General features: G+C 36.9%; 1 protein-coding gene across 1 annotated transcript in view; it reads left to right on the forward strand.

Annotated features, from left to right (window-relative positions):
• LOC146398665 (uncharacterized) overlaps nt 1-25,236 on the forward strand; it is a 382,578-nt gene extending 357,342 nt beyond the window's left edge. The window contains exon 4 of the mRNA XM_084982447.1: nt 22,964-25,236. Coding sequence (XP_084838573.1) covers nt 22,964-23,124 — 161 coding nt within the window. The 3' untranslated portion in view covers nt 23,125-25,236. The remainder of the gene's footprint in view (nt 1-22,963) is intronic.
• Nucleotides 25,237-27,061: the final 1,825 nt, after the last annotated feature.

The following is a 27,061-nucleotide window of genomic DNA, read 5'->3' on the forward strand; positions in this document are numbered from 1 at the left end:
ACATTCTCTTTGTCCCTTCTTTCAGGGCACTGGACTGCTCAAACTTTATGGCATAACTGGTTGATTATATAGACAGTTTTTACTACAAATTACATCATAGTGTTAAAAGTACATTGGGTAACTATTAGGCTTTGTTTTTTCATCATATGGTACAGTAGCAATATGTCATGTTTTAAAATCTTTAGCCTAATTAAATTTAGAGAGTACAATTCAAGGACAAACAGACACAAACATATCATGTGGGAAAGAGGAGACTCAGTACAAACCATCTCATGGCCAGCCAATTCCCACAAGCTGAAGAAGTTACAAACACAAAAAATCCTGTCTTCAGACTAGTGTCTATCTTCAAAGTGTCCTTGGCAGGGAGACAGTGTGAGAAAATACAAATCAACTTAGCCAGCTACTGTTAAAAGTTTCTAAACTCAAGGACAAAACTCAGAGTTCCCGTTCGTGGCTCAGTGGTTAGTGAATCCGACTAGAAACCATGAGGTTTTGGGTTTGATCCCTGGCCTTGCTCAGTGGGTTAAGGATCCGGCGTTTCCGTGAGCTGTGGTGTAGGTTGCAGATACGGCTTGGATCTCGCGTTGCTGTGGCTCTGGTGTAGGCTGGTGGCTATAGTTCTGATTCGACCCCTAGCCTGGGAACCTCCATATGCCGTGGGAGCAGCCTTAGAACTAAAAAGGCAAAAAGACAAAAAAAAAAAAAAAAAAAAAAGACAAAACTCACAGCTGGATTTCTTTTGATCAAGAATAATATATGTCTAACTTCTATGAACCTCATTAAAATCCTAACTCTAAAGTTTACTGTATAACTAGTTAGTAGATAAACACTATGTTTTTAATTAAGTTGGATTTAAATAGGGGAAAGTTCCTCAGGATGAAATTCTTATTATACTATTATTGTAATTTTGTTAAATCACAAATCACCACAGGAAAATAAGAATGGGAAATAAGAATAATAAGCAAATAATCAGGAAAGATTGAGGAAAACTGAATAACAAGTAAAACAGCAGGAAAGACTAGGTCACCCGAGAAACAATCCATGTTCTCCGGCGCAAACATGGAAATTGTTTTCCCAGGAAAGCCCCAATTCTTCCCCATAGACATCAAAATGAGAGCTGTGTAACCTGAGGCCTGCCCTCAGCTTGTACTGTACAGGCAGGCTTTCATCCTGACCAGAAGCCCACCTTCGGTGTGCACCATTCAGGCAAGCTTTTACCCTGTCCAGAGTCACACCTTCGGCATGTACCGTTCAGGTGAGCTCCCTTCCTTGGTTAGGAACCTGCCTTCAGGGTTTTTCTGCTGGCAGGCAAGGTCCTTTTTTCTGATTAGGAGCCTGCCCTTGGTTTTGTACCGTTCAGACAAGCTCCCTTCCTCGGCTCTTTGTATCTTCTCAGCTCCCCTCAAAAAACAACCATAAAAACCATGTTTCTACCCTTGTCCTTTACAGTATATCTCCATGCCATTAGCCAGAATAATTTCTTTTTTCTTAAAACTTTATAGAGATATACTTGATATACAAAAAAACCTGCATATATCCAATTTGCTGAGTTTGGACATATATATAAACTCATGAAAGCATCACCACAATCAAGGTAGTGGGAAGGTAAACTGGTACAGCTGCTATGGAAAACAGTAAGGAGTTTCCTTCAAAAAATTAAAACTAGAACAACCATACGATCCAGCGACCTCACTCCTGGCTCCATATCCAAAGGAATAGAAATCAGGATTTGGAACAATATCTGCACTCCCATGTTCATTCACTGCAGCATTATTCACAATAGCCAATATATGAACAATCCACGTATCCAACAACAGACGAATGGATAAAGAAAATGAGCTGTATTTATACAATTAGTCAGCCTTAAAAAATGGAGGAAATCCTGCCGTTTGCAACAACATGGAAAGACTTGGACGACATCATACCTAGTGAAATAAGTCTATCTCAGACAAATACTACATGATCCTACTTATATGAGATATTTAAAACAGTCAAACTTGAGAGTTTCTTTTGTGGCCGAGTGGGTTACAAACCTGACTAGTATCCATGAGAGGATACAAGTTCGGTTCCTGTCCTCACTCAGTAGGTGAAGGATCCGACGTTGCCTCAAGCCTGGTATAGGTAGCAGACACAGCTCGGATCTGGCATTGATGTGGCTGTGGCTCAGTCCAGCAGCTGTAGCTCCAATTTGACCCCTAGCCTGGGAACTTCTATATACCATGGGTGCATCCCTTAAAAAAAAAGGCAAAAAGTAAAAAAATAAAATAGTCAAACTTGAGTAATTCTTTTAAAACCTGAGTTGGATGTCTCCTGTGCAAAAAACTATGCAGTGTTTGACTCATAGTCACAGTAACAGTTCCCCAAAAGGCCACCAAGGCCCATCATTATCCAGCCCACTTACCCGCTGACCTCCTCTCCATCCACATGCTCCAGTCACATGGACCATCCTCCTTTTCCTGCAGGACATCATGCATGGTTGCTCGTAGGGCCTTTGCTGTGCAATTCCTTCTACATAGGACACGCCTTCCTCAAGTATCTGCTAGACTAAATATCTGTTCTTCAATCTCTGCTTAAATTTTGCCTTTTCAATCAGATTTACCCTTTCTAGACCATGCTTTCTAATTGTACAAATAAGCTCCTACTCCAGCACTCATGATCCCTGGGAATTTACCATCTAAAATAGTAAATTATTTACTTGTTTGTAACTATGCTTCTTGGTTGACACCTCCTCAAAAATAAATTTCACAATTGGTATATTTTTTGGTCTTTTATATTCACTAACATATCCCAAGGGCCTAATTCACATTTTGCAACATAACAGATATGAAATATTTGATGAATGATTGAATATTAATAATGAGCATCTAATCCTTTTTAGTTTCTGAACTCTATATTCTATTTTCTGTGTAATACTTTTCCATTATGACTGATTTTTATTTAAAATACTCTTAATTTCTAAGAATATTATTAATATTAACTATTAATCAAGTTTTATCTGGTATTTATTTTGATATTTAAAAAATGAGTATGATCTTTTATAATGGTTAGCACCCTGTTTCTATACCATTTGTTAAGTAATTCGTTTCTTCTCCATCTTGGAAGCCAAGTGAAGAAAGCAAAATCAGCTGAGCCTGAAGCTGTAGGGTAAGAAAGTAATGCTAATTACAACTGAGTTTAGCAGCATATTATACCTAGCTTGCATATATGCATTTGTTTCTATTTCTGGACTTTCTATATTTTTTCATTATTTTATATGGTCCATTTCCAACCCAGAAGCTTGAGTTATTCTTTTAAAACATGATGTCATTCCTTCTCAAATCTTCTCAAAAAACAAAAACAAAAACAAAAAACATGGTGTCATTCCTTTGCTCAAAAACCTGCTCCTAAATTTTTCTCACAGTAAAAGACCATGTATGTCTACTATTTTCCTAGTAATTTATCTTTAAATTTGTTAATTTTATGGAAAAAATTACATAGGCAAATCTTCTCAAAACATGTTATTGCTTTTGCGCATAATATCAAAGATTTTTTTTGTCAACCCACTCTCAAATTTTAATTAGCATATATCAAGTAATTTTCCATGCAGTCTCAGAAAAGCCTTTAAGGACAAGCTGGCTCAAATAGTATATGTTGACACCTAGTGGGTTAGGTTGGAGGATGGATCACTGGTCACCATCATCCACTTTTCAGCAGATCAGTGGCTGTGACGTGGCCACATCTACCATATAGAACATGAAAATTCTACTCATCTGGAAAGGAGAAAATAAGAGAAGTGAAACCTGAACTAATATTGTATGTGACTCCCAGGAGAAGGCGGGCATGTCGTGCCTAGTATTCCACATCCCTTCCTTTCAAGGGGAGCAAGACCTACCCTGCCCACCCACTTCACAGCATAGGCCTAAGAGCAACTGGTTGACCATGAATCCTATGAAACAGGCTACCCTTGCATCGTGATGGAACCCCAGTACTGGTAGCTTTAGGTACCTTCTAAAAGAGTGGTCAGTAAGCATCTCTTTTGTAAAGAAGCAGAGAGCATCTTAGGCTTTACAAACCCCATACAGTCTCTCTTGGATCTCTTCCTCCTCATCTTTCTTTACTACCTCCTTTTTCTTCTTTAAAGATGTAAAAAAAAAATTTTTAAACCCACAAATCACACAAAAATAGACCAGAGAAGCTGGGTTGATTCATAGACTATATAGTTTGCCAACTCCTAATAGAAAGGCAGATGTCTTTTGTATTTAAATTTTTATCAATCAAGAATTTTTGGAGTTCTCATTGTGGCTCGGCAGAAATGCACCTGACTAGTATCCATGAGGATGCAGGTTTGATTCCTGGCCTTGCTCAATGGGTTAAGGATCTGGCATTGCTGTAAGCTGTGGTTTAGGTTACCGACATGGGGCTGGGCTGGCAGCTGTAGCTCCAATTAGACCTCTAGCCTGGGAACTTCCATATAACGAAGGTGTGGCCCTAAGATGAAAAAAAAGAAAAAAATCTTTTTTTTTTTTTCTGCTATTACCATATCTGGAAAGTACTCAAACATATAACTTATATTTCAACTGACCCTCAGGAAATAAATTCTTTACTCTCTTAAGGATTCCTCAGATTCCCAGATGTGGCAGCTGTGAAAATTCACTGCTCAGATCTCATGCTGTGGGGAGCATAGTTAGCTGACAGCCAAATAACAAGCCCTCTGTATCTACTGCTGCATTATATACGTGAGTGAGCATGGAAGGGATACTAAGAAAGTCCACCACTGCAAGACACGGGGTTCCTGGGATGGGTTTTGTGGGGTCAAGAATTCCCCGTTAGCCGGGTTTAACCTTTCTTAGAAATGTGCTGAGTAGTCTGAGCATATTTGAGACTCCTACTCAGTCCTTCTTTCTCCCCCTCTTTATTTTCATAGGACTTGCATTGTGGCCACAAGACTTTTTCTGTGCCTCCTTTTATCTCTCACAAGCATTGCTCCCAATAAAATCTCTTAGATATCCAATCCCATTTGGTAATTCCTCCACTGAGAAACAAAGTGCCTCCATGCTGTTTCTTGTCTTCATGGGTTTTAAAGCTATTAGTTGGCTAGAGCTGCCATAACAAAGTATTACAAACTGGGTGGCTTAAACAACAGAAATGTATCCCACCTCTGGAGACTGAAAGTCCAAGATCAGGTTGTCTGCAGAGTTGGTTCCTTTAGAGGACTTTTGGAGAAAATCTGTTCCATGCCTCTCTTCTGGTGATTTGCTGGCAATCTTGAGTGTTCCTTCCTGTGTCTTCACACCATCTTCCCTCTGCACATGTCCCTTTTTTCACATGGTACTCTATTTGTAAGGATACTTGTCATATTGGATTAGAGGCCCACCTTGTTCCAGTATGTCTTTATCATAATCAGTATATATAAACATATAAATTTTAGGGGGGCACAGTTCAACCCAAAACACCAAACTTACCTCCTCCTCGGGGACCACAGGAACAAAACTCACAAAAATTTCTCTCTCTTAAATCAAGAGTGAAGATTTGAAAGTGACATGGTTGGAATTAGAATTATAACAAAGCAAAAATGTAAGAATTTTTGTTTGACATTCTTACATTTCAGCGAACTAGCACTGAGACAGGTTGCCTCAGTAAACAATCACCTACTTATTACCTGCCTCCCAAGATTTTACTAGTCTATCTTTCCCTCCCATTTTTCTTTCCTCTTCCATCTGTTCTCTTCTCTTTCCCTTGAGGGAGAGAAACAAATCCTCATTTTCTCTTTCATATCTAATAACCTTTGCCTGGGAGTGAAAATGGGACTATTGCCATAAACAAGTATAGTCTCTTTGGATGCAGAATGCACCTTGAAATAATTTTACCCTCCTCCTCAGGCAGCAGACAAGCAATATAAAATGTTATCACAGAAGCTTATGGAGTATACCGCACAAATTTATTGCTTCATAAGACTGATGGCTCTAGAATACAGTGAACCACAAATGGGATATGGCACATTTTTATAGTAAGACAATTTTTCTTCAAACATTTTCATCGTAAGATTTTCTCCCATTTAGAAAAATATTAGTATTGATAGATGGTAATAAGTTTTAATGCCAGATGAAATAAAAATAAGTTGTAATTATCCTCCCATAAATGTGCACATTTTCATAACTATTTAACCTTCTCTCGGAGTAACAGTAGCACTAGTTCTGTACATAGGGGACTTTTCCAAACAGCATAGAATAATCAGCTGACAAACTCCATCTCAAGCAGAGCTGGTCATGCTCCTAAAATCCAAACTTATCAAGTTAATACAAATTAACAATTCCAGTGGTTAACATCTCTTGTGGATTACATGAATTTCATCCATTTTGCTCTAAATTTATTCCCTATCTGAACACCGGTTATAGATAACTGGAGTCTTTGAGAAGAAGCAATTATGACCTTTAAGCATGGCCATAAGAAGTTCCTGTTGCTTTTACTTGACCCTTACATGACTCAGGACTAAGTGTTGGTCATGTCAAATTCCAGTAGAACACAAACTTTGCCTGACAGCTTACCCCTGTTAAATTACCATATTGCCAAACTATGAGATCCTGTAGGTACACTTGATATCAACGCCAATTTACAAACTATATCAAAGCAATTTTCCAAACAGATTATTGCTGTCCTCTTTTGAATTGGAGCTAGGTATTAATAAATTGTCACTGTATTTCTTAATATGGGTAAGGCTAGCTTGCATTAGAATTACAGAGTTTGGAAATTCAAGGTCTTCAATTTCCCTCACACCTCACCTCATCTTTAACTCTATCTTTTCTAAGTTCTCTTCATGACTTTTTTTTGATTTCCACTGCTTTCCCTACTACTCATTCACTCTCCCTGCAGCTGAAATTTTAAAGTAACAGAAATGTAAAGAAACTTAAATGCATTATACTCTTGATATAAGTATTCATGCTTTGCTCTGTGTTTTATATGATGAGTATAGGCAATCTCCACACCACTACACATCAGCATAGGAACATTCTGGATTGTAGACAACTTTTTAAAATAATCGGTTTCTCATTCTACTCCATATTCTTTCATATAATATCCAAATCCTCAGTTTCGCCTTTGAAACAAAACCAAAAACTTCTCTGTATTTGCAGATTCTGTTTCTCTTTTCCAATTCTCTACCTTTAAATTTTAGGTTAAATTATAGTAAACATGCTATAGAATATGTAGGCTTATATGCTTATATCTAGGATAAAAACAACACAATGCCCTCCACCCAGGCTAGGCCATAGAGCAGAATAGCAGAATATCAGTGGGATGTCTGAAGTCCCTTGTAAGCTCTTTCCAGTTATATTCCTAATCATCTTTCTAGGAGTAAAATCCTGTCCTCAGTCTTTCTATTAATGGCAATGGTAGACTGGCTTCTTTGAGACTAACTCTCCTAGTGATAGAAAAACATAAACATTGTAATAATATTTTAAAGGAATCTATTTTAAGGAATTAAAATGCTAACAAGACAGAGTTCACTTGAGGACAAGTGAATCTAATATTCTAGGATTTTCTTCTACGCATTAGAAGCCTAATATTCTAGGACTTTCTTCTAGGCATTAATCAGAAGCCAGGAGGCTGAGAAACCAGGAAGAATAGGGCAAGTGGGACATTTAGCAGAACAGAAAACCTTTTGAGCATCTCACAGGACGAGGGGAAGAAAACTGAATTGCAGGCATACATACCAAGAAAAGAGGCCTTGGTAAACATGCCAGTATTTTAATTGTGAATGCCAGGAAACTAGTGAATGAGAAATAGATAATCCTAGCTTCAAAGAAACTTAAACTCTGCTTGGATTAAGAGTTGCTCTTCCACTAACTACCTGCTAAAAGCAAAGAATACTCTTTAGAAAAGATGATTCAGAGTCTCAAAATTTCTCTCTAAAATTTCATGCACATTTATAATTGAATTGAAATTCACCAAGAATACCACAGGTAAAAATGAGTAACAAAAAAAAAGGTGAAAAATACGACAAAAATACATCCGTGACTGGCATACCTCTTTGGAAATAGTATTCCATTTTGTTTTTAGAGTTTTAATTTTGACCTTCAAAAATTTCTCTTATATACTTAGTTCAGCTATGTAAAAAAGAGTTTTAAAGTACTTTAAAAAATTCAAATTTTTTGTTACACATTTTGTGTCTTTTAGTAGGAAAGATTTTTATAGTACTGGGAACTTTTAGTAGGAAAGATTTTTAGCCTACCAAATTACCTCTCGTCTACTCAAACTGTCCTGATTGCTTTTATCAAGAACTCCAGGTTGCTAAATTAAGAAGTTCTCAGTTTTCAGCTTGAGTTATTAGTTGCACATGACACAGTTGATCACATCTTCTGCTTCTTCCAGATACAGTCTCTTGATTTTGTTCCTTCATCACTGGCTATTTCTCCTCAGGTACTAATATTGGAGCTTCTCATTTTCTCAACACTAAAATATGAGACAACTTAAAGGCTCTGTACCCCATCGTATTCTGTACTCCATCTTACTCTCAGTTCTCTACTTCATTTCTCTGGGTGGTCTCATATAGTACCACGTTCAAAATACCATTTATTTACCAATGTTTTCTAATGAGTGTCTCCAGCCTTGACTTTCCCTTGAACTAAAGCCTTGTATTAACAATTGACCATTTGAAATCTCTACTTGTATATCTAAAAAGCACCTCAAAAATCCTGAATCTATTCCTTACCAGTTTCTCCTTCTACATTCTGTTTTCAGTAAAGTGTACCTCTATTTATTGAGATGTTCAGGCTGTTATTCATCCCTGGCTACTCTTTTGCACATACTCATATTCGATCCATCTGAAAATACTGTCAGTTGTACCTTCCAAATATCTGGAGTCCAACCACGTTTACCACTGTGCAATGACTGCCTTCATTCAAATCATCACTTTGATTCAAACATATTATTTCAATAGTGGTATTAGATCCCCTTTCACTTATATAAGGCTCATTTTCCCTCCATACAACAGCCAGAATAATCCTACCAACATGCAGGAAGACCTGATAACAGCTGTATCCAGCACCTCTAATGTGTTTTGAAATTACCGAGAATAAAATCCAGGCTCTTTACATGGTCCACAAGGCTTCATAGCATTTGGTCTCTATCATATCCATCCCGCTCTCACCGTTATTCATCATATTTCAACCACACTACACTCTTGGCTTCTCTGTGAGCACACCAGCATACTCCTATCTCAAGTAGTTCACACCTGTTATCTTCTCTGCCTAGACTTGCAACACAAAAAGCCACATGGAAACCTGAATGGCACTTTTCTCCTCAACAAGGTCTACCCTAACTATTTTAAATAGTGGCCTCTGTCACTCTCTACTTATAGTTTCTTTCTTGCCCCCCCACCCCCAACAGTCAACTGTAATAGAAAAAAAGACGGATATCTTTTTTTTTTTTTCTTTTTAGGGCTACACCTGCTTCATATGAAGTTCCCAAGCCAGGGGGCAAATCCGAGCTGCAGCTGACAGCCTATACCACAGCAAGAGCAAAGACAGATCTGAGCCACATCTGCCACCTACACCTCAGCTTGCCACATCCTTAACCCCTGAATGAGGTCAGAGATTGAACCAACATTCTCATGGAAACTATGTCAAGTTCTTAAACTGCTGAGCCACTATGAGAACTCTTAGTTTCATTCATAGAATTTATGTCCACATTATATATTGTAAATGGATTTTTTTATCTCTTTAAGTGCTTTTCCTAGGCAAAAAATTAACCTGGATGTAAACTTGGAATGTTTCTCTTCTGTTCACTGCTGTGTCATCATCTCTGAAACAGACCCTAGCACAGAGTAAATGTTCAAAAAGCAAAACATAATCTAATTTGTACAATCTCACTGTGTAGAGTAAGAGATGAAGATTAAGATAGTTCTGTGTGTTTCCCAATATCATTGAGATAGTAAGTAGAACAACTGGAAATTAAATCCTAGCTAATTTAAAAACAATAATAAAACAAAACAAAAAAGTGATACTTCCCATTGTCCCTCACTATATACTCATAAAAATTTCTTTGCAAGGTATTCATGACCTCACAGCCTGACCCCAATCTGTCTCTTGAGCCTCATCTTGCCTTATGGACCACTTTCTTACAGAAGACCTATCTAACCTCAAGCATGGTCATTTTAACTGCCTTTCTCCAAAGCAGTTGTGCCCTTACACACCTCTATGCGCTGCCTTTTACTTCTCTCTCAGCTTGGAGTGACCTTTTTGCCAATTTCTGGCTAATGAAATTTTCCTCTTTCTTTGACTGAGGTCAAATGTCTGTTATACAATTAAATCAGCTATACGCATCTCAGTAAAAATTAATCTCTTTCCACCCAGCCCTGCCAAGACACTTTATACTCTATTGAACTTTTGACATGTTATACTCTATGCCTTGTATTAAATGTAATGATGTGCCTGCCCAAGACCCTCATAAGAAACTAAGCTTAACTGTCCAGTCATATCCAGTTGTCCCAATATGGAAAATATCCAATTATTCTCATTTTTAATGTTTTAATGTATAAAGTTTCATCTTTATACTGTCTTCTGTTTTTCTAACTGGCATGTGTTACTATAATAGTCGATAGTTCAACCAATAGCATTTATTTATAACATGTTTATAAATAAATCCACATTACTTAGAAATAGAGACAGCCATTAAGAAAAAAATTTAAGGGAGTTCCTATTGTGGTTCAGTGGGTTAAGAACCCAGAAGAGTGACTGTGAGGATATGGGTTTGATCTCTGGTCTCACTCAGTGGCTTAAAGACCCAGCATTGCCACAAGCTGCAGCATAGATCACAGATGCACCTTGGATTTGGTGTTGCTACAGCTGTGGCTTAGGCTGGTGGTTGCAGCTCCAATTTGACTCCTGGGCTGGAAACTTCCAATGCTGCAGATGCAGCCTTAAGAAAAGAAAGAAAGAAAGAGAGAGAGAGAAGGAAGGAAGGAAGGGTGGAGGGAAGGAAAGAAAGAAAAATTAAAATAATACATAGAGAAAGAGGCAAACATGAATAAAAAATATGCTGTCTGGGGTGGAGGAAAGGAATTTGCTTTGAGATATGAAGGGAACCTGGGTCTTCTCAGCCCTTTTAATTCTTTGATTCCGGCCCATACTTAGTCCAGTGTATTTTCATTTTCCCTTGTATACATTTATTCTTGAGCCTTTAGGAAGTTGGAGTACATATTTATGAAAGAGCAGATGTTTTGATATAGTTAACACAGAAGATATTTTGTGGAGATACCCTAAGTAGGTAAATGACAAAAATAGAGTTCAGACTAGAGAGTACCTTACCATGCTAAGATATTTATATTTATTCCTTATTCACATGAAGAACCAATGAAGTAATTTGAACCGAAAAAATAGTTTTAGCTATACCTGAGATTTGAGACTATAGTCTCGGATTCAGCAGAAAATAAGAACAATCTAGTGAAGAATTTTGAATCAAGGAGTTAGAGCAAAGAATGAAGAGTTCATTCTGGCTGCATCAGTAATAGTGGGGAAAAGAAAAACAACAACAACAAAAAAAAACGGTGATTGAAAATGTGGACCATAGAGCCTACACCAGCAATTTATTAAAGTATTTGAAAATTCTAGCTTTATTAACATGTATTGAGTACTTACTCTAAGTCTCATGCCTGAGAATATAGTGGTATTAAAGTGTAAAATAGCGATTTCCTTTTTTACACAGTCAAGGAAATGATGACATTTGAGGAAGTAAGAGTTAGGGTTGAGTATGAGGTGAAGAAGAAAAAGAAGGGTATTTTCAAACTGTCAGAACAGCATGGGCAGTTCTGGTGGCAAGACGGGGCATGACAAGTCTGAGGAAATCAGACAAATCCAGCAGTAACTTCAGAAGATGGCAAGCGATTTTTTGTGTGAGAGGAGAGTGGAAGAAATCAGTAAGGGCTAGACAAGGAAGCTCATTACAGACTGTTTTAAGAGGGACTTTTCTCTTTTAATAATAAGATTTAGACATTCAAGCACCTTTGTATTGGTTTTACCCTCCTGAATGTATAAGAAAGATCCTGGGCAAATATTTTTGCTTTCATCCTGGGAATATTTGAAGTTAAAGCCTTTTCTGTCCTTTAGGTCAGGGAAAATATTAAAAAACAAAACAAAACAAATTTATGGTCTAATTTTAATGAAATGCCTTAAAAAAAAAAATGAAGAAAGAAAGAAAAAAGTTTTTTGTTGTCCCTGCCTCTCCCCTAAAACTTGTTGGAAAGATAGCATGTGAACCGTGAACCGAGGAACCCTAGAATTGACTGGGGGTGGGAGATGTTACATTTAAGGAATGAGAAGTCTGAAGAATATAATAGGAATTTTTTAAGGGTCCAGAAGTAAATAAGAAATAAATGAGTTGAACTTGCACAAAGTATTTGTGTGAGGTCTTCACAAGCACCTGGGATCTCATATCAGGACCAAACATGGGGCCATCTGATTTTGATTCAGACATCAGAGACTTGCATGACTATCCAGCAGCCTGTTACGAACCCCCTAGAGTGCTTGTACACGGTAACTCTAGCATGCTTCAGCCAGGAGAATCCCCTCCACATTAGAGGATTGGAACTACACCAACCAAGCTTGAGGCCCCTGGACCAAACAAACAAACAAAAACAAACAAACAAAACTGGAAATGCAATACATAGTTTTAATGCCATATTTGTGTTTCAGAGGAAGTGCTCTTGCTCAAAAATGGTAAAATATTTGACTCAGGAAGGAAAGAATGCACCCAGTATTTGCAGGCTATCATAAGGCATGCTTCTACAGAATTTGTACCATCCGGTAGTAGTGGAAACAAAAACATTTTTGAATGTAAAAAAATAAGAGGTAATTTTAAAAGAATGACTGATGGCATACTGATTGGACACTGAGGTCAGAAAAAAAAAAAAAAAAAAAACATTGAGCCAAAGGATGCCTAGTTATCTGAACAAGGAGGAAAACTAATGAGCTTGGACTTAAGCTGAGTAGAAAGTTTTCAAGTGATGTCTCTGTGTTGATGTCCAGCAGGAAGTTGCAAATGTAGATCTGAAACACAGTTAAGGAGTGTCTGTCATGGCTTAGCGGTTAATGAATCTGACTAGCATCCATGAGGACGCAGGTTTGATCCCTAGCCTTGCTCAGTGGGTTAAGGATCCGGCATTGGCGTGAGCTGTGGTGTAGGTCAGAGATGCACCTCGGATCCTGTGTTGCTGTGGGTGTGGCATAGGCTGGCAGCTACAACTCCGATTTGACCCCTAGCCTGGGAACCTCCATATGCCACGGATGCAGCCCTAAAAAGAAAAAAAAAAAAAAAAGGATGTAACACAGTAAAAAGTTGGAGGTTAGCGATTTTCATCATATGCATATGACCAATGACAACAGAAAACGTAATAAGAATTGCAATAATTTACAAATATCATTCCTTCTAGTCTTCAAAATAATACTACAGGATAAACAGTATCAGAACACCAACTTATAGGTGAGAACAGTGAAGCTTATAGAGGTTAATTTGCCTGAATCTGATTTCAAAATTCATCTTCTTTAATTACTATCCTTTTCTGCCTCTCTATGAAGGGTTGAGGTTGCCCAGAAACAGAAGTATTTCAAACAAAGGAGAATGGAAAAGAAAACTGGGGAGCACACAAAGAAAGCCAGAAGACTGAAGTACTATTGAAATAAAAAGTAGAAAATTGATATTTTTGAATGTTGATTTTCATGACATTTGTTAACCTTTAAAAGTGCTTCAAAGAAGTGTAGGATAAGGAATGAGAGTAAGTTATTTCAGTCAGTCACCAAAAATGTATTGAGCAACTAATCTATACCAACTACTCTTCTAGGTGCTGCAGATACAACAGTGAGCAAAACAGAAAAACCCCCTTCCTAATGGAGATTCAATTCTAGTAGGAGAAACAACAAACAGTCTTGAAGGAGGAGAAGATTTGATGCTCTTGAGGAGGGCATAGGAATTACCCACGTAAAGTAGCTTCTTTGGATAGGAATTCAGGTGGCCATAATTTGAAAAATGAAGAGGGGGCAGTGCTGGAGTGGAAAAAGGGAACATGGTTTATTGCTTCATGTTATGTGTTAGAAGAAAGGCTATAACCCAGAAGTTGCTGGATATTGTTGATGGCATGTACAAGAATCATATCAAGATATGACAAGATATATTTGGGGGGGATTCTTAGATATGTATGGCCTCTTTCTTTTGTGCAGTTTCCAACAGGGAGTTTTAAGTGGAAGTTTTAAGTATAGGTTCTCAAAATCTAGTGTTCATCAGGATGACATGGAGAGCTTATAACCAGAGTGCTTGGTCTCCTCAGCAGTTTCTGATTCAATAAATTTGGGTTAGGGCCCAAGAATTTTCATTTCTAATGAGTTCCCAGGTAATGTTAAGGCTGCTGGTGTCTTTTTAGGGCCACACCTGCAGCATATGGAGGTTCCCAGGCTAGGGGGTCCATCGGAGTTGCAGCCCCTGGCCCACACCACAGCCACACAATGCCAGATCCGAGCCGCATCTGCAACCTACACCACAGCTTATGGCAACACCGGATCCTCAACCCACTGAGCAAGGCCAGGGATTGAGCCCGTGTCCCCATGGATGCTACTCAGGTTCTCTAACTTCTGAGCCATGATGGGAGCTCCAGAAAGGTTCAGACTTTAATCACACTCCTGGTTCTCCTTTCCAACCAGTTTTTAATCAGAGGCAACAAGATCTTGAGCTAACTTGAAAAATTCTGTTCTTATTATTTAAAAACTGAATATAAGCCTTCAACAGACTGGCTTGCTCTATCCCTGAAAAAGTCTCTGTGTCTCATTATAATAGAGGTGCCACAAATTGCAAAATGTCGATTTTGCTTCTAAGGAGCAAGTTCTTAAAAGTGCATTTCACAGAGTGTACAAAAACAACCAATTAAAAAAACTTTTCTCACAGCAAGACTTCCCTTTAAGTATTCTAATCATAAAGAATACCTTGCATTCCTGCAAAAAAAGCTGGGTTATGGCTATTATTAACTTTACATGTGAGATCTTAGCATTTGCTTTCTTATAAAGGTTATTGACTTTATATATTTTTAGCAAATGTTCTTATTTTACTCACAAACTGTACCTGTAGTAAGCAACTTGCTTTGTCCAGATCACTCCAATAATTCTCTGGCTGATTTCTCCCTCTCTTTGTCCATTTGTGAACACTCTTTTGACCTCTATATCATTTTGTACACATTTCAGTTTTTATAATGTTACATAACTCTGGCTGGATTCTTCTATGTTTCAGGTCAAAGCTTAAGTGCCATTTCGTTGGGTGAACTCTATATGGCCCCCTTCGGGCTGGTCCAGATTCATTTGTTATAAGTACACACTGCACATTTATTTTTTTTTTATTTTTTAAACTTGATTAAATATATAAATACATATGTGTGTGTATTTACATATATATATATAGTGTGTGTATCTGTGTGTGTATGTATATACACACATACACATAAATTTAAGGGACACAAATGGGTATATTTTCTGGAAGCTACCAGACTTGTATAACAGCAGCCATCCAGATCAAGAATCAGAATATTACCAGAACAATATCTGCCATCTTGTGCCCATGAAAGGTTTGGATAAGAATTCCTATTACCCTCAGTTCCATGCTCATGTAGACAAGGTCTTTGGACACACATTTCCTCTGCCTGGGACCTGTCTTCCACGGTTCACTAGGGGACAGGTCTAGACTTTTCCCAGAGAATGCCTTTCCTGAATTATGGCCTACATTTACAGAGATTCTATAGCCCAGCCTGAAGCAGCATAAACATGGGCTTTAGAGTCAATAAGAAAGTTGCATTAAGCTCTTGGTGTCTCTGAACACTCTTGAGGGATGTGGAGACTAATGTGTCTACTTTATGGGAATTCTGTAAGAATTGTAAGGAAGGGGTAAAGTGGCCAGCGCAAAAGTGGCTCTATTTAATATGAGTTATCTAGAGTTCCTACTGTGGCTCAGAGGGTTAAAAAACCTATTAGTATCCATGAAGAAGCAGGTTCGATCTCTGGCCTTGCTCAGTGGGTTAAGGATCTGGCATTGCCACAAGCTGCAGTGTAGGTCACAGGCATGGCTCAGATCCAGTGTTGCTCTGGCTATGGTGTAACCTGGCAGCCACAGCTCTGATTCAGCCCCAGCCTGGGAATTTCCATATGTTGCAGGTGAGGCCCTAAAGAGAAAAATAAATTAATTTCTGTCTTTCTTTATATTACAATTGACCATCGAACAAAGCAGAATTAAGGCCACCGGTCCTCCACAATTTCCAAGATTCCCATATAATTTGTAGTGGGCCCTCTCTCCAAATCCCTGGTTCCTCTGAATCCTGGCATTCAACCAGATGCTCTTGGAGCAGAACTGTAGTATTTACTATCGGGGGAAAAAAAAAAAAAAACCCTAAAACTGAGTTTAGGTAGACCTGTGCAGTTCAAACTCATGTTGTTCAAAGGTCAACTGTATTTCAATTTCTGTTTAAGGAAGATTCTCTGTTCTTCCATAATTCTGCCAAATATTTTTGTTCTAGTTCTATAATTCTCTGTTATCTTACAGAGATGAAAAATATTTTCTTAAAAGATATAAGATTCTTTTCAGTCATCTAATGAAAACATCCACCTTTTTGCTTCTAATATGAGCCAATCATGTTTGGTCAATTTGTATTTATTTACTCCAATCCTCATAACCTTGCTTCAAAGTAGATAAAATTATCTCAGAGATGGGAAAGCTCATACTCTTGAAAGTAGGATTTGTGTGGAGGTACTTGTCATTCCTCTATGCCTCATTGTTTCTGTGTATATTGTGTCATATGAGGGTTGGGTGCCTGCAAGAAGAAACACCTAATGAAATCCTGAAAAATACAGTCATTCATGTGAATATTCTACTACAACTTTATAAAAATTCACTTTTATTTTTCAATTTTTTTTAAAATTTTTAATTTAGGGCCAAACCTGTGGCATGTGGAATTTCCCAGGCTAGGGGTCTAATCGGGGCTGCAGCTGCTGGCCTATGCTATAGCCATGGCAATGCCAGATCCAAGCTGTATCTGCCACCTACACCACAGATTGAGGCAATGCCAGTACCTTAACCCACTGCTTGAGACCAGGGATCAAACCTGCATCCTCACAGACACAAAATCAGGTTCCTAATGCACTGAGCCACAATAGGAACTCCAAGAATTCTTGTTTTAAAAAAAATATTTTGACTCTAACTAAAACTTTCTGTTTTAAATTGCTCATTTTTGTTGCAAATATTTAAGCAGTGACTGAATGATCTCTACCTGAAATCAAATGTGTTGCTATGATTGCTGTCTGAATGGAGCAAAATGTTTCAACCCTACCCAGAAGAACGTTTCATTTGTCAATTCCATAATATCTCTGAAGAATAGAATGACTTAGATGAATAAGTTACATGTGTAAAACACCTTTTTAAACATTGATTTCTAATCTCTACACTCCATTATAGCTTTATCATATCATGTCTCTCTGAGTGTAAAGATATACTTTTAGTACAAGTTGTCATTCAGTCCACAATTTCAGCAAAACTGTGGTTGATAAATATCTTCAAACAGGCATATTGCTATGTATGTCAAGAGTACTATGATTCAATGAAAGTGGTTTTGATGTATTTGAGTTTCTATATCTTAATGTTATACATTTCTAAGCATTGCAATTCCAGAGTAGTTTTGCAACAGTAAAAGACTGTTATACTGCAGGTCTTCCTGTTCCCTGCTGTGTGTTCAGTTTTTCTTATTTGTTCATGATTTAAGTGATACTTAATAATACCAATGATTCTAACTTAGTTTATTGAAAGTTCAATGAAAGTTAGAGATTAAGTAGGTATACACACTATGAAGGAAGTTTATATTACTGACTTTCTAGTTTATAGTGATATAAAATAGGTTTTGTGAGATAAGTATTATTAGAGTAATAAAAATCTACATGAGAAGCATTACTCTTAATTACAAAATTCCAATTTTTTTAATATGCACTATTTCAATTTTATAATGAATATAGACTTTTTAAAAGACCAACTGCTATTTTGCATTTTAAATTTTCATAATAGTGGGACATGAATACACATAAGATATCACATATACAACTAGTGAGCAAATATCGAGGGAAGTAATCTGAAATTTTCTGGAACAGTTTGATGAATGCCTTATGAACATTTTGGAAAGTGAAAATTCTTAAGATGACCTCTTTCGCATTAATTATTCTACAAATAGGTATAAAAGGGAGATTTAAAGTCAAATGACAAAGAAGATTTTTGAGAATTTTTTACAGTGGTATATTTTATAGGTCACCTCATGCAGTTTAATAAAACATGAAATAAATGAATGCATATTTGTCCTTGACACTAGTAATAGACAAAATTCAAATTATTTAAACTTCTGAAGCTCAAATATGGTTAGGGTTAGGGTTAAGAAAACTGATACATATAAAATATGAATTCTCAAGATACCATTATAAGTATCTCTTGCTAATCTTATCCTATGTTCAAAGTCCAATGTAGCATAGGGTATTTGGTATACTAAAGAGTAAGAAGAGTCACCTGTCTAGTAACTCATCAGTCTCAAGTCTTTAAACCTGTAGAACAAAGACGCCTAGGGAATTGGAAATGGAACATGAATTCCCTTCGTGGCGCAGTGGTTAACAAATCCGACTAGGAACCATGAGGTTGTGGGTTCGGTCCCTGGCCTTGCTCAGTGGGTTAAATATCCGGTTTTGCCGTGAGCTGTGGTGTAGGTTGCAGACGTGGCTCGGATCCCATGTTGCTGTGGCTCTGACATAGGCTGGAGGCTACAGCTCTGATTCGACCCCTAGCCTGGGAACCTCCATGTGCCATGGGAGTGGCCCTAGAAAAGGCAAAAAAAAGAAGACAAAAAAAAAAAAAAAAAAAAAAAAAAAACTTTATAGTTCATTGTAATCTCTCTGATTTCTGCTAAATTCTTCAAATTCTGCTAAAGTTAAGGGATAGCCAAATAAAAAAAGCTTCAGTAATGTGGTTTCATATTTCATTGAACATCTGCTTCATAGATTTTTATTAGGATCTCTTTTATGGCAGGAATAATGCTGAGGAAAGACTAATGAAAAATAAAGACAAAGTTTTTGGCCTCGTGGAATTCATAGTGGTAGTTTATACACATATTCAATAAGCAATTACATAAATCATTTCAATTTAATTGCTCTGTTACATGAAGAAAAAGTAAAATGTTATGATCTATTATAACAGAGAACCCCTAAAATAGCCTGAAGAGTCAGAGACAGATTTCCAGAATGGTAGAATTTAATCTGACCAAAAATGTCAAGGCTGAAAAAATGGGGAATACTTTTTGACGAAAGGATATGTATAGACAATGTGAGGAGGGAAGGTGAGGATTCAATTTAAGTAAAGAAATGGAGGACTAAAACACAGAGTTGCAAGGGTTCATTAAAATGAAGGTGACTAGCTAAGCTACGGTGAATAAGGTGGGCTTTTGTCAATCAAGTAAAAGAATTTGAATGCTATTCTAAGACTAACGGGGAGTCGAAGCACATTAAGATGAGACCTGGCCTGATTATTTAATGTAGAGTTTTGTGTAGAGGGGTTTTGTTGTTGTTGTTGTTGTTGTTGTTTAAGTTATTCTAGCTTCTCTGTAGACAATGGTATAAGAAGATGTAAGAAGGCAAACTCTGAGGCCACTGTAGTCATACCATATGGGCAACAGTGTTGTTATCTTGGCCAGATTATAATGCAAAAAAAGAGAAGTAGACAGATTTGAGATATAATCAAATGTAGAAAAAGTGGGACTCTGATTGATTAGATATGGGAAGGAATTAGTCATCAAAGATAAAACTAAGTAGTGAGGTTATCAATAGAGAAAGGAAAATGGAGGAAGAATGGATGGAGACAGGAAGAGCAACAAAGATGATGATCAAGGAATTCCCATCATGGCTCAGCGGAAACGAATCTGACTAGTATCCATGAGGACATAGGTTCAATCCCTGGCCTCTCTCAGTGGGTTAAAGACCCCATGTTGCAGTGAGATGTGGTGTAGGTTGCAGACATAGCTTAGATCCGTTTCTGTGGCTGTGGTTAGCCAGCAGCTACAGCTCCGATTCGACTTCTAGTCTAGGAACCTCCATATGCCACAAGTGTGGCCCTAAAAGGACCCACCCCCCAAATTTTAAAGATAATAACCAAGTATTCAAATTTGGACAGGATGTCTGTGAGCTGCCTGAGAGTTATTCATGTGGAGATACTGAGTAGTCCATCAGATACATGTGCATAGAACTCAGTAATGAAGTCTTAGCTAGAGTTATAAATTTGGCATTTGTTGACATGTAAATGATTTTTTTTTTAAATTCTGTGAGAAGAGATGAGATTCCCTACAAGCATAGTATAGTTTGAAAAGAAAAGAGTGTAGAGGACAAAAGCCCTGAGGCACTCTTGTCTTTAAAGTTTCAGCAGAAATGGAGAAACCAGGAAGGGTGACAACAAAAGAAGGATCAAAGGAACATAAACAAACATGGAGAAGTGCAATAACTTAGAAACCAAACTGCATCATAATGGAGGGAGCAGTCCACAAATCCAGTTCCTGGTTTTGCCTGGTGAAAGTCATTGGTGACTTGAGCAGAAATGATCACATTTATTTTACTGTCCTATAAGGAAGTTCAGTTGTGAAGCATCTGAAAGAAGAAATGAAGAAGAGTAGCTGAAAAGAAGATATTGGCATTGGAAGAAATTTTATAAAAAGTACTGGGTAATATTCAAATGATAGTTGGAAGAATGCACCAAAGAATAAGAGTTTGTAGATAAAGGATGTACAAGTCCAGTTTAATAGTATATACAGGTCCTGTGAAGGGAGCAAAGAAGGGATGAAAATACACATGGATGAATAGAAAAGTACATTCTGAATGAGAATGTTTTGTGGAAAGGTCTTTTTTCCAAGTGAATAGGAGAAGTGGATAAGAATAGATATTGATGACAGGAAGTTTATATAGTTAGTGTTTCTGATATTTTAAAAATAATAAAATATATTTGATATATTTTATTGTTATTATGTTACATATAATAGATTTTTCCTGTGAAGACATGATCTTTTTTAGTATGACTGGGCCATAAACAGCATGGGTGGTGTAGTAAGAGAGATGATGCTTAAAAATGTATGAGTATCGGGAAAAAAATAAAATTTATGTGGGGAAAGGAATAGAAATGAGATGTATGTAAAAATGATTTAGGATGGCAAATCTGGAAGTAAAGTAAGAATAATTTTTTTCATAAAGGTTGTTTCTAATGTTCTCGTTTTGCTTTTTACCCATCCATCCACAGCACACGCATGTGCACACACACAGAATGCTACCTCTGTCTTTCTCATTGGCCAAGAGGAATCATGAAAGATTGGTTAGAATAAAGCATTGTCTTGTGTCTGAGCAATAGTGATGTTAACCACAATTAACAGAGTTTCTGATTATTTATGTTACATGTAGTCAGTGCACGAGTGTACCATTAGGAATTTTTTTTTTTTTTTTACTCAGCACTATTCTGTCAGGTGCTCTGCTTGCTTTATACCAAGCACTGAGGTTAGCATAAAATCATAAACCAAAATGAAACGATTATTTTAATCATTGTGCCTTCAAGAAGTAGATATGGTCTCGCTCTCTCAAGACACGCAGAAACGTGCTCCTAATCACTGAAGTTATTTCCTTTGAATTCTATTTGATAGAAGATAAGAGGCATCGAGTAGATAATCCATGACTTCTTAGAAAAGGAACAAATGGAGTAGCATCTATTACTCCAGTTAGAATTAGGGGTGAACCTGATCCCCTCCATACCGTTGACTTTAAGGCACCAAAGGTAAAACCTGAGAATTGGTCCATTTATTTTGGACTTTGAAACAGTGGAGCTTAGACTACCTATGCCAACACTAATTCACATAAAATATCTAGCCACCCAGGGCTATTTCCATATATCCATAGTTACCTCTTTTTGGCCACTAAATGTATGTTGCTAAGTTATTTATATTGTTGTCATGGATAATTATATCAAAACTGTTAAATCTCTTGCGGCAGCTACAGCTTTTGTCATAAAACTCAGATGTAAGTTTTGATGTGTTGAAACACTTGATAAGCTCTTTTGGTAAATCATTGGAATTCACTTTAACTAGGAGTATAAATTATGAAAAATAATTAATTTTGGAATGCCTATTTATTATCTAATTGTTCTGTCAGACTATCTTTGTTCCAATAAGGCCTTCGACGCTTAATTTTTGGACTTTGGGCATATCAAGTAAACTTGCTCTTTTCTTGGTTTTCTCATCTATAAAGTTCATTTCATTATGTACAAATTCTGTCTACTACCCAAGAAAACCTATGGAGCATTAACAATTTTTTCGGGAGTTCCCGTCGTGGCTCAGCGGTTAACAAACCCTACTAGGATCAATGAGGATGTGGGTTTGATCCCTGGCCTCACTCAGTGGGTTAATAAGGATCTTGCATTGCTGTGAGCTGTAGTGTAGGTTGCAGACATGGTTCAGACCCCACGTTGCTGTTGCTGTGGGGTAGGCCAGCGGCTACAGCTCCGATTGGACCCCTAGCCTGGGAACCTCCATATGCCTTGGGTGCAGCCCTAAACAGACAACAGACAAAAAAATTTCAGAAGCCAATTTTTGCCTTCTGAAAAGTATCACTTTATAAAAATGTGTTACTTAGGGAGCTAAGAAATTTATAAATTACTCTCTGTGTATGGAAAAACCAAACCACATCTGATAAAGCAAATGAATTGAGTATGCTACATGATGAAATGATGTTTTTATTTCCCTTGATTTTCCCTCTCTCCTGGAAGACACCAATAACATAAGATCTACAGAGAAATCCGCAGAGAAAGAAGCTCCATCCCCAACAATGTTTGTCCACAGCCAGTCAGTAGGGAACCACTTGTCTGCAACAATGGCCACTTTGTAAAGCCTTTTCTGTGTTGTCATTTTTTTTTCCAGGGGAAATCATTTTAGAAACAGCAGTAGATCTCCTGAAGAAAGAGGTGAAGAATACCCTTGGAGGAGTGACAGTAAGTTTGGAACTTCACTGTGTGGGGAATGAAATGTCTCATTTACTTCTAGTAATACTTTCCACGATAAGGCTTATCATGAAATCGTAATTGTTTTTTGAACAAAACAATTTCTATACATCTTTTGTCATAAAACAGATGTAAGTTTCGATGTGTTGAAACACTTGATAAGCTCTTTTGGTAAATCATTGGATTTCACTTTAACTAGGAATATAAATTATGAAAAATAATTAATTTTGGAATGCCTATTTATTATTTAATTGTTCTCAGACTATCTTTGTTCCAATAAGGCCTTTGACGCTTAATTTTTTGACTTTGGGCATATCAAGTAAATTTGCTCTTTTCTTGGTTTTCTCATCTATAAAGTTAGACAAATGCTAGTAGTGAACTTATCCATCAAACTAAGTGTTAAGTATTAATAAGAAAATGCTTCAAAGTGTTAATATAAGTATTAATAAGAAAATGCTTCAAGGCCAAGCATGTGATAAACACAGGTAAGTGTATCAGTCATCGTTTTTGTTTTCATCATTATATTTATGAGCTTATTTTAATTAGACTTAATTTCTGCTATGTAATTGTTGAATCTTAGATAGTTTATAAGGTAAGATTGAACATGTCATCTGGGTGCAGGATTTTTACTTTGCTTTCTTAAATAAAGCAAAATTCCCATCGTTAAACTATTTTTAAATAGTTTTAATTAAATTGAATTCTTCCTTTGTTGAAAATAAGTGCAACTGCTATAATTCAGTTTTGAATGTCTTGATACATTTATCTTGTTTATAGAAAATTTATATATGACACACAACAGATTTGGTCAAAGTAATGCAATAGTTGTATTCTTCTGCAAGACTAAATATACACAGAGTGATGAAGGGAAATACGTTAAGAATCTAGGACCAGAATTCAATGCTAAATAGTAATTGAAAAAGATGTGTTGCTTAGAAACTGCAGAGAACACTGCTTTGTTTCAAGTGAAGGGTAATACAAATCATGCATTAAAATAGTAGAACCTTTTTAAAATTTCAACAATCCAATTGATGAGAGTTTTAATAAGCTCTGACACATAACTTAGAATAGTGCATTTCAATCATACAGATTGTTCACCAAGATAAGCCCACAAGCACTGGTAGATTGATTTATATTAAGGTTTGGTTACATATCTTATGAGGCCTCAGGTTATGGTTGTATAAACTGGACTCAGATTAAGGGTAATGAAATATCCCTTCTAAGAATAATCACCCTTTCAGAAAAAACTGCACCTAATCAGAAGTGTCATGCACCATTGAGTTTTGTGTGCGGAATTTTCTGTTTAATAGCTCTTTGGTGACATTTGCAATAGGATGCGGTTATTAAACAATGTGAGATGCTAATGTGTTACTTGGTGGGAGGACTGAGTCCTTTCACTCCCTCCGAATTTCAAAACATGATGACCCTGAAAGTTAATGGAAATAAAGAGATCCACAAAAGAGAGCAAAAATCACAATGGGGGTGGCAGTGACTCTTCATGCTTTGTTTGGCTGCTTGAGGGATAAAATTAAAATGCTTCCAGACAAGTCCCTGAATCGTAAGGTGTTGGTACCATCATTAATTTCTCCCTCTTGAACGCTGGATGCAAGTCTTTTCCTGTGGTCATGGAAGTTCTTCCAAACTGGAAAATAATTGGTCAACCAAGTTTCTGAGGCTCTGATAATTTGGAAATCCATTCTTTATTTGACCCAAAACAGTTTCACTACTCTCTATCTTTGCACATCCCATTCACTCCCTTTAAAATAGTCATTTTTCCTTCCTCTTACCACAACTTTAAGACCAGCTTAAATGATGATCTTAAGCTTGATGATACTTATGTGACTAGGCAGGGTTAATTCTCCATTATCTGGCCTTCCATGGTATATAAACTCTGTTCATCCCTCAGTAGAACTTACCAGATTTTCTCCTGTCCATTCATAGTCCAGCTATGTTAGCCGGTTCATACTTCATAGTACTCTAGTGTTAAAACACCCCTGGGACAAACACTGTATTATTAGCATTATATGATGTTCAGTACTTATCAGTTGTCCTAGTACATAGTAGTTGTTCAGTGAACACTTTTGCAATGTTCTTTGATGTGAAACATTTCACATACAAAGATTAATTTTCTAATTAAAAAATATATAGTCATCCATGTTGCTACAAATAAACCCACTACAATGGAAAAAACAAAAATCATTATAAATGAAAAATATATATATATTCAATAAACCTATTATGTAAATATATTCAATAAAGGTGTCAAACACCTTCTATATATGAATAGGGAAATCAAATTCATTTCCTGAAAAATGTTCAAGTTCATTGAGGAGCTTACTCTTTCCTAGTATACCAGACAGATGGCCATGACTTATTTAAGAGTAGGTGGAATGAACAAGTGTGGTGTGGACATCATCAGAAACCCCAGACCTCAGAGATCACCCCTGCTTCTTAGAGGAAGGAGAACTACAGAATAGGCTGGAAGGGGAAGGAACCAGCTTAGGCCAACTCCTGGGATGGAAGTCTTCTGCACAGGAAGAATAACACATGTAAAGACTTTGGGGCATGGGAAAATAGAGCATTGTCTGGAGACTACAAGTAATTGTGTATTCTTAAAGCATAAGATGTGAATGATGGGGTGGGAAATAAGAGAGGAGGCAAAAGATAAGTGTGAACTAATTAGTCAAGGAAAGCCCACAGGGACCTGCAATACCATCCAAGACAATTTAGAATTCTTCCTGTCTTGATGATGAAAATGAAGCCCCAAGTCTTTATGTGATTTGTTCAAACTCACACAGAGCCCGCCAGTGAGGAGAGGAGAAAGAACCTTGCCTACAGCTTGTTACTTAATGAGTGTTTGTTTCTTCAGAAAATGTTGTAATCAGTAATTAGTTAACACTGAATCCTGAAACCCCTATGAGATAGAGCTAAATTTGCTTCACTTTCCAGATGAGGCTGATTAACAGAACTGATGAGTCAAGGCCGCAATAGTGTCCTTTTGAATTAAGGATTAACATTAGGCAGATTTCACATTCAGTTTATTTTTCTGTCTTTTGCATCTCAGTAAATTATATGTTTACATCTTTGAATCAAGACCCCAATATTCCATCTAAATCTGATTTTTTAATTCATATAATTTTCTGACCCCCACCTCACAGATTTGTTGTCCAACTAAAGAGTCTGCTAACAATGAAATAAATACCCAATTAACATGGAGAAAATTGCACACAGTATAAGAAGAGGCAATACATTTTTTTTTCCTACACTTGCATATTACCTGACGAAGAAGAGAAATGTAATGTAATAGCCCTACCATTAGCTAATAGTAAAGGATAAAGCTAGTAACTTTTTTCAGTTGCAGGGACAGAGTCTACTTCCCAGTAGAAAGAATGTCTGTGTGCACATTGCAAATAAAAGTCATTCTCTCCTTTAAGAAGAATACATATTTCTTGAAAAGATTTTTAAATAATCTGTGTATAAATAAACTCATCCTAAGGGCAATTTGCTTAAATGAAATGATTGTACTGCTATCTGGAAGTGGTTGATGTTCACAGAATTTACAGTACTCTCCTCTTACTGTATCAAGAAGATCAGCTCGCCTCTGAAAGCTTTTGAAATGATTTTCATTTCTTTGTCCTTGGGACATGTGGAGATGCTGGGGAGTAGTGAGATTATTATAATGGGATTTTTTTTCCCTTCCTGGGATATGAATTCACATTAGAAATCTTCCTCTTCAGTGATAAACAGTAGATGTTTTGATCAAAATAATATGAATAATAATATACAGCAAGAATCCTCCTCGCTTTAAAAATAAACCACTGCTTTCTTTTCTTATTTAGACTAAAAACTTCATGGTAGGGAGGCTGCTCATAAACTTTGGGGTAAACAAAACTTCCTGTTTGACTTTTGGGCAGGATGGTTCATACCAATGAATTGATTTTCAATGCATCAGTGAGGACTCTTAAAAGTTTGTGTTTTTTACTCCCTCTTCTATAATTTTTATTGACAGCAACATGTTTAT

The sequence above is a fragment of the Sus scrofa genome, chromosome 11 (genome assembly GCF_054392235.1).
Source record: "Sus scrofa isolate SSC_HxYL_T2T_F1_AM1 chromosome 11, Sscrofa_HxYL_maternal_Yorkshire_Landrace_v2.0, whole genome shotgun sequence".
In the NCBI taxonomy this organism is placed as follows: Eukaryota; Metazoa; Chordata; class Mammalia; order Artiodactyla; family Suidae; genus Sus; species Sus scrofa.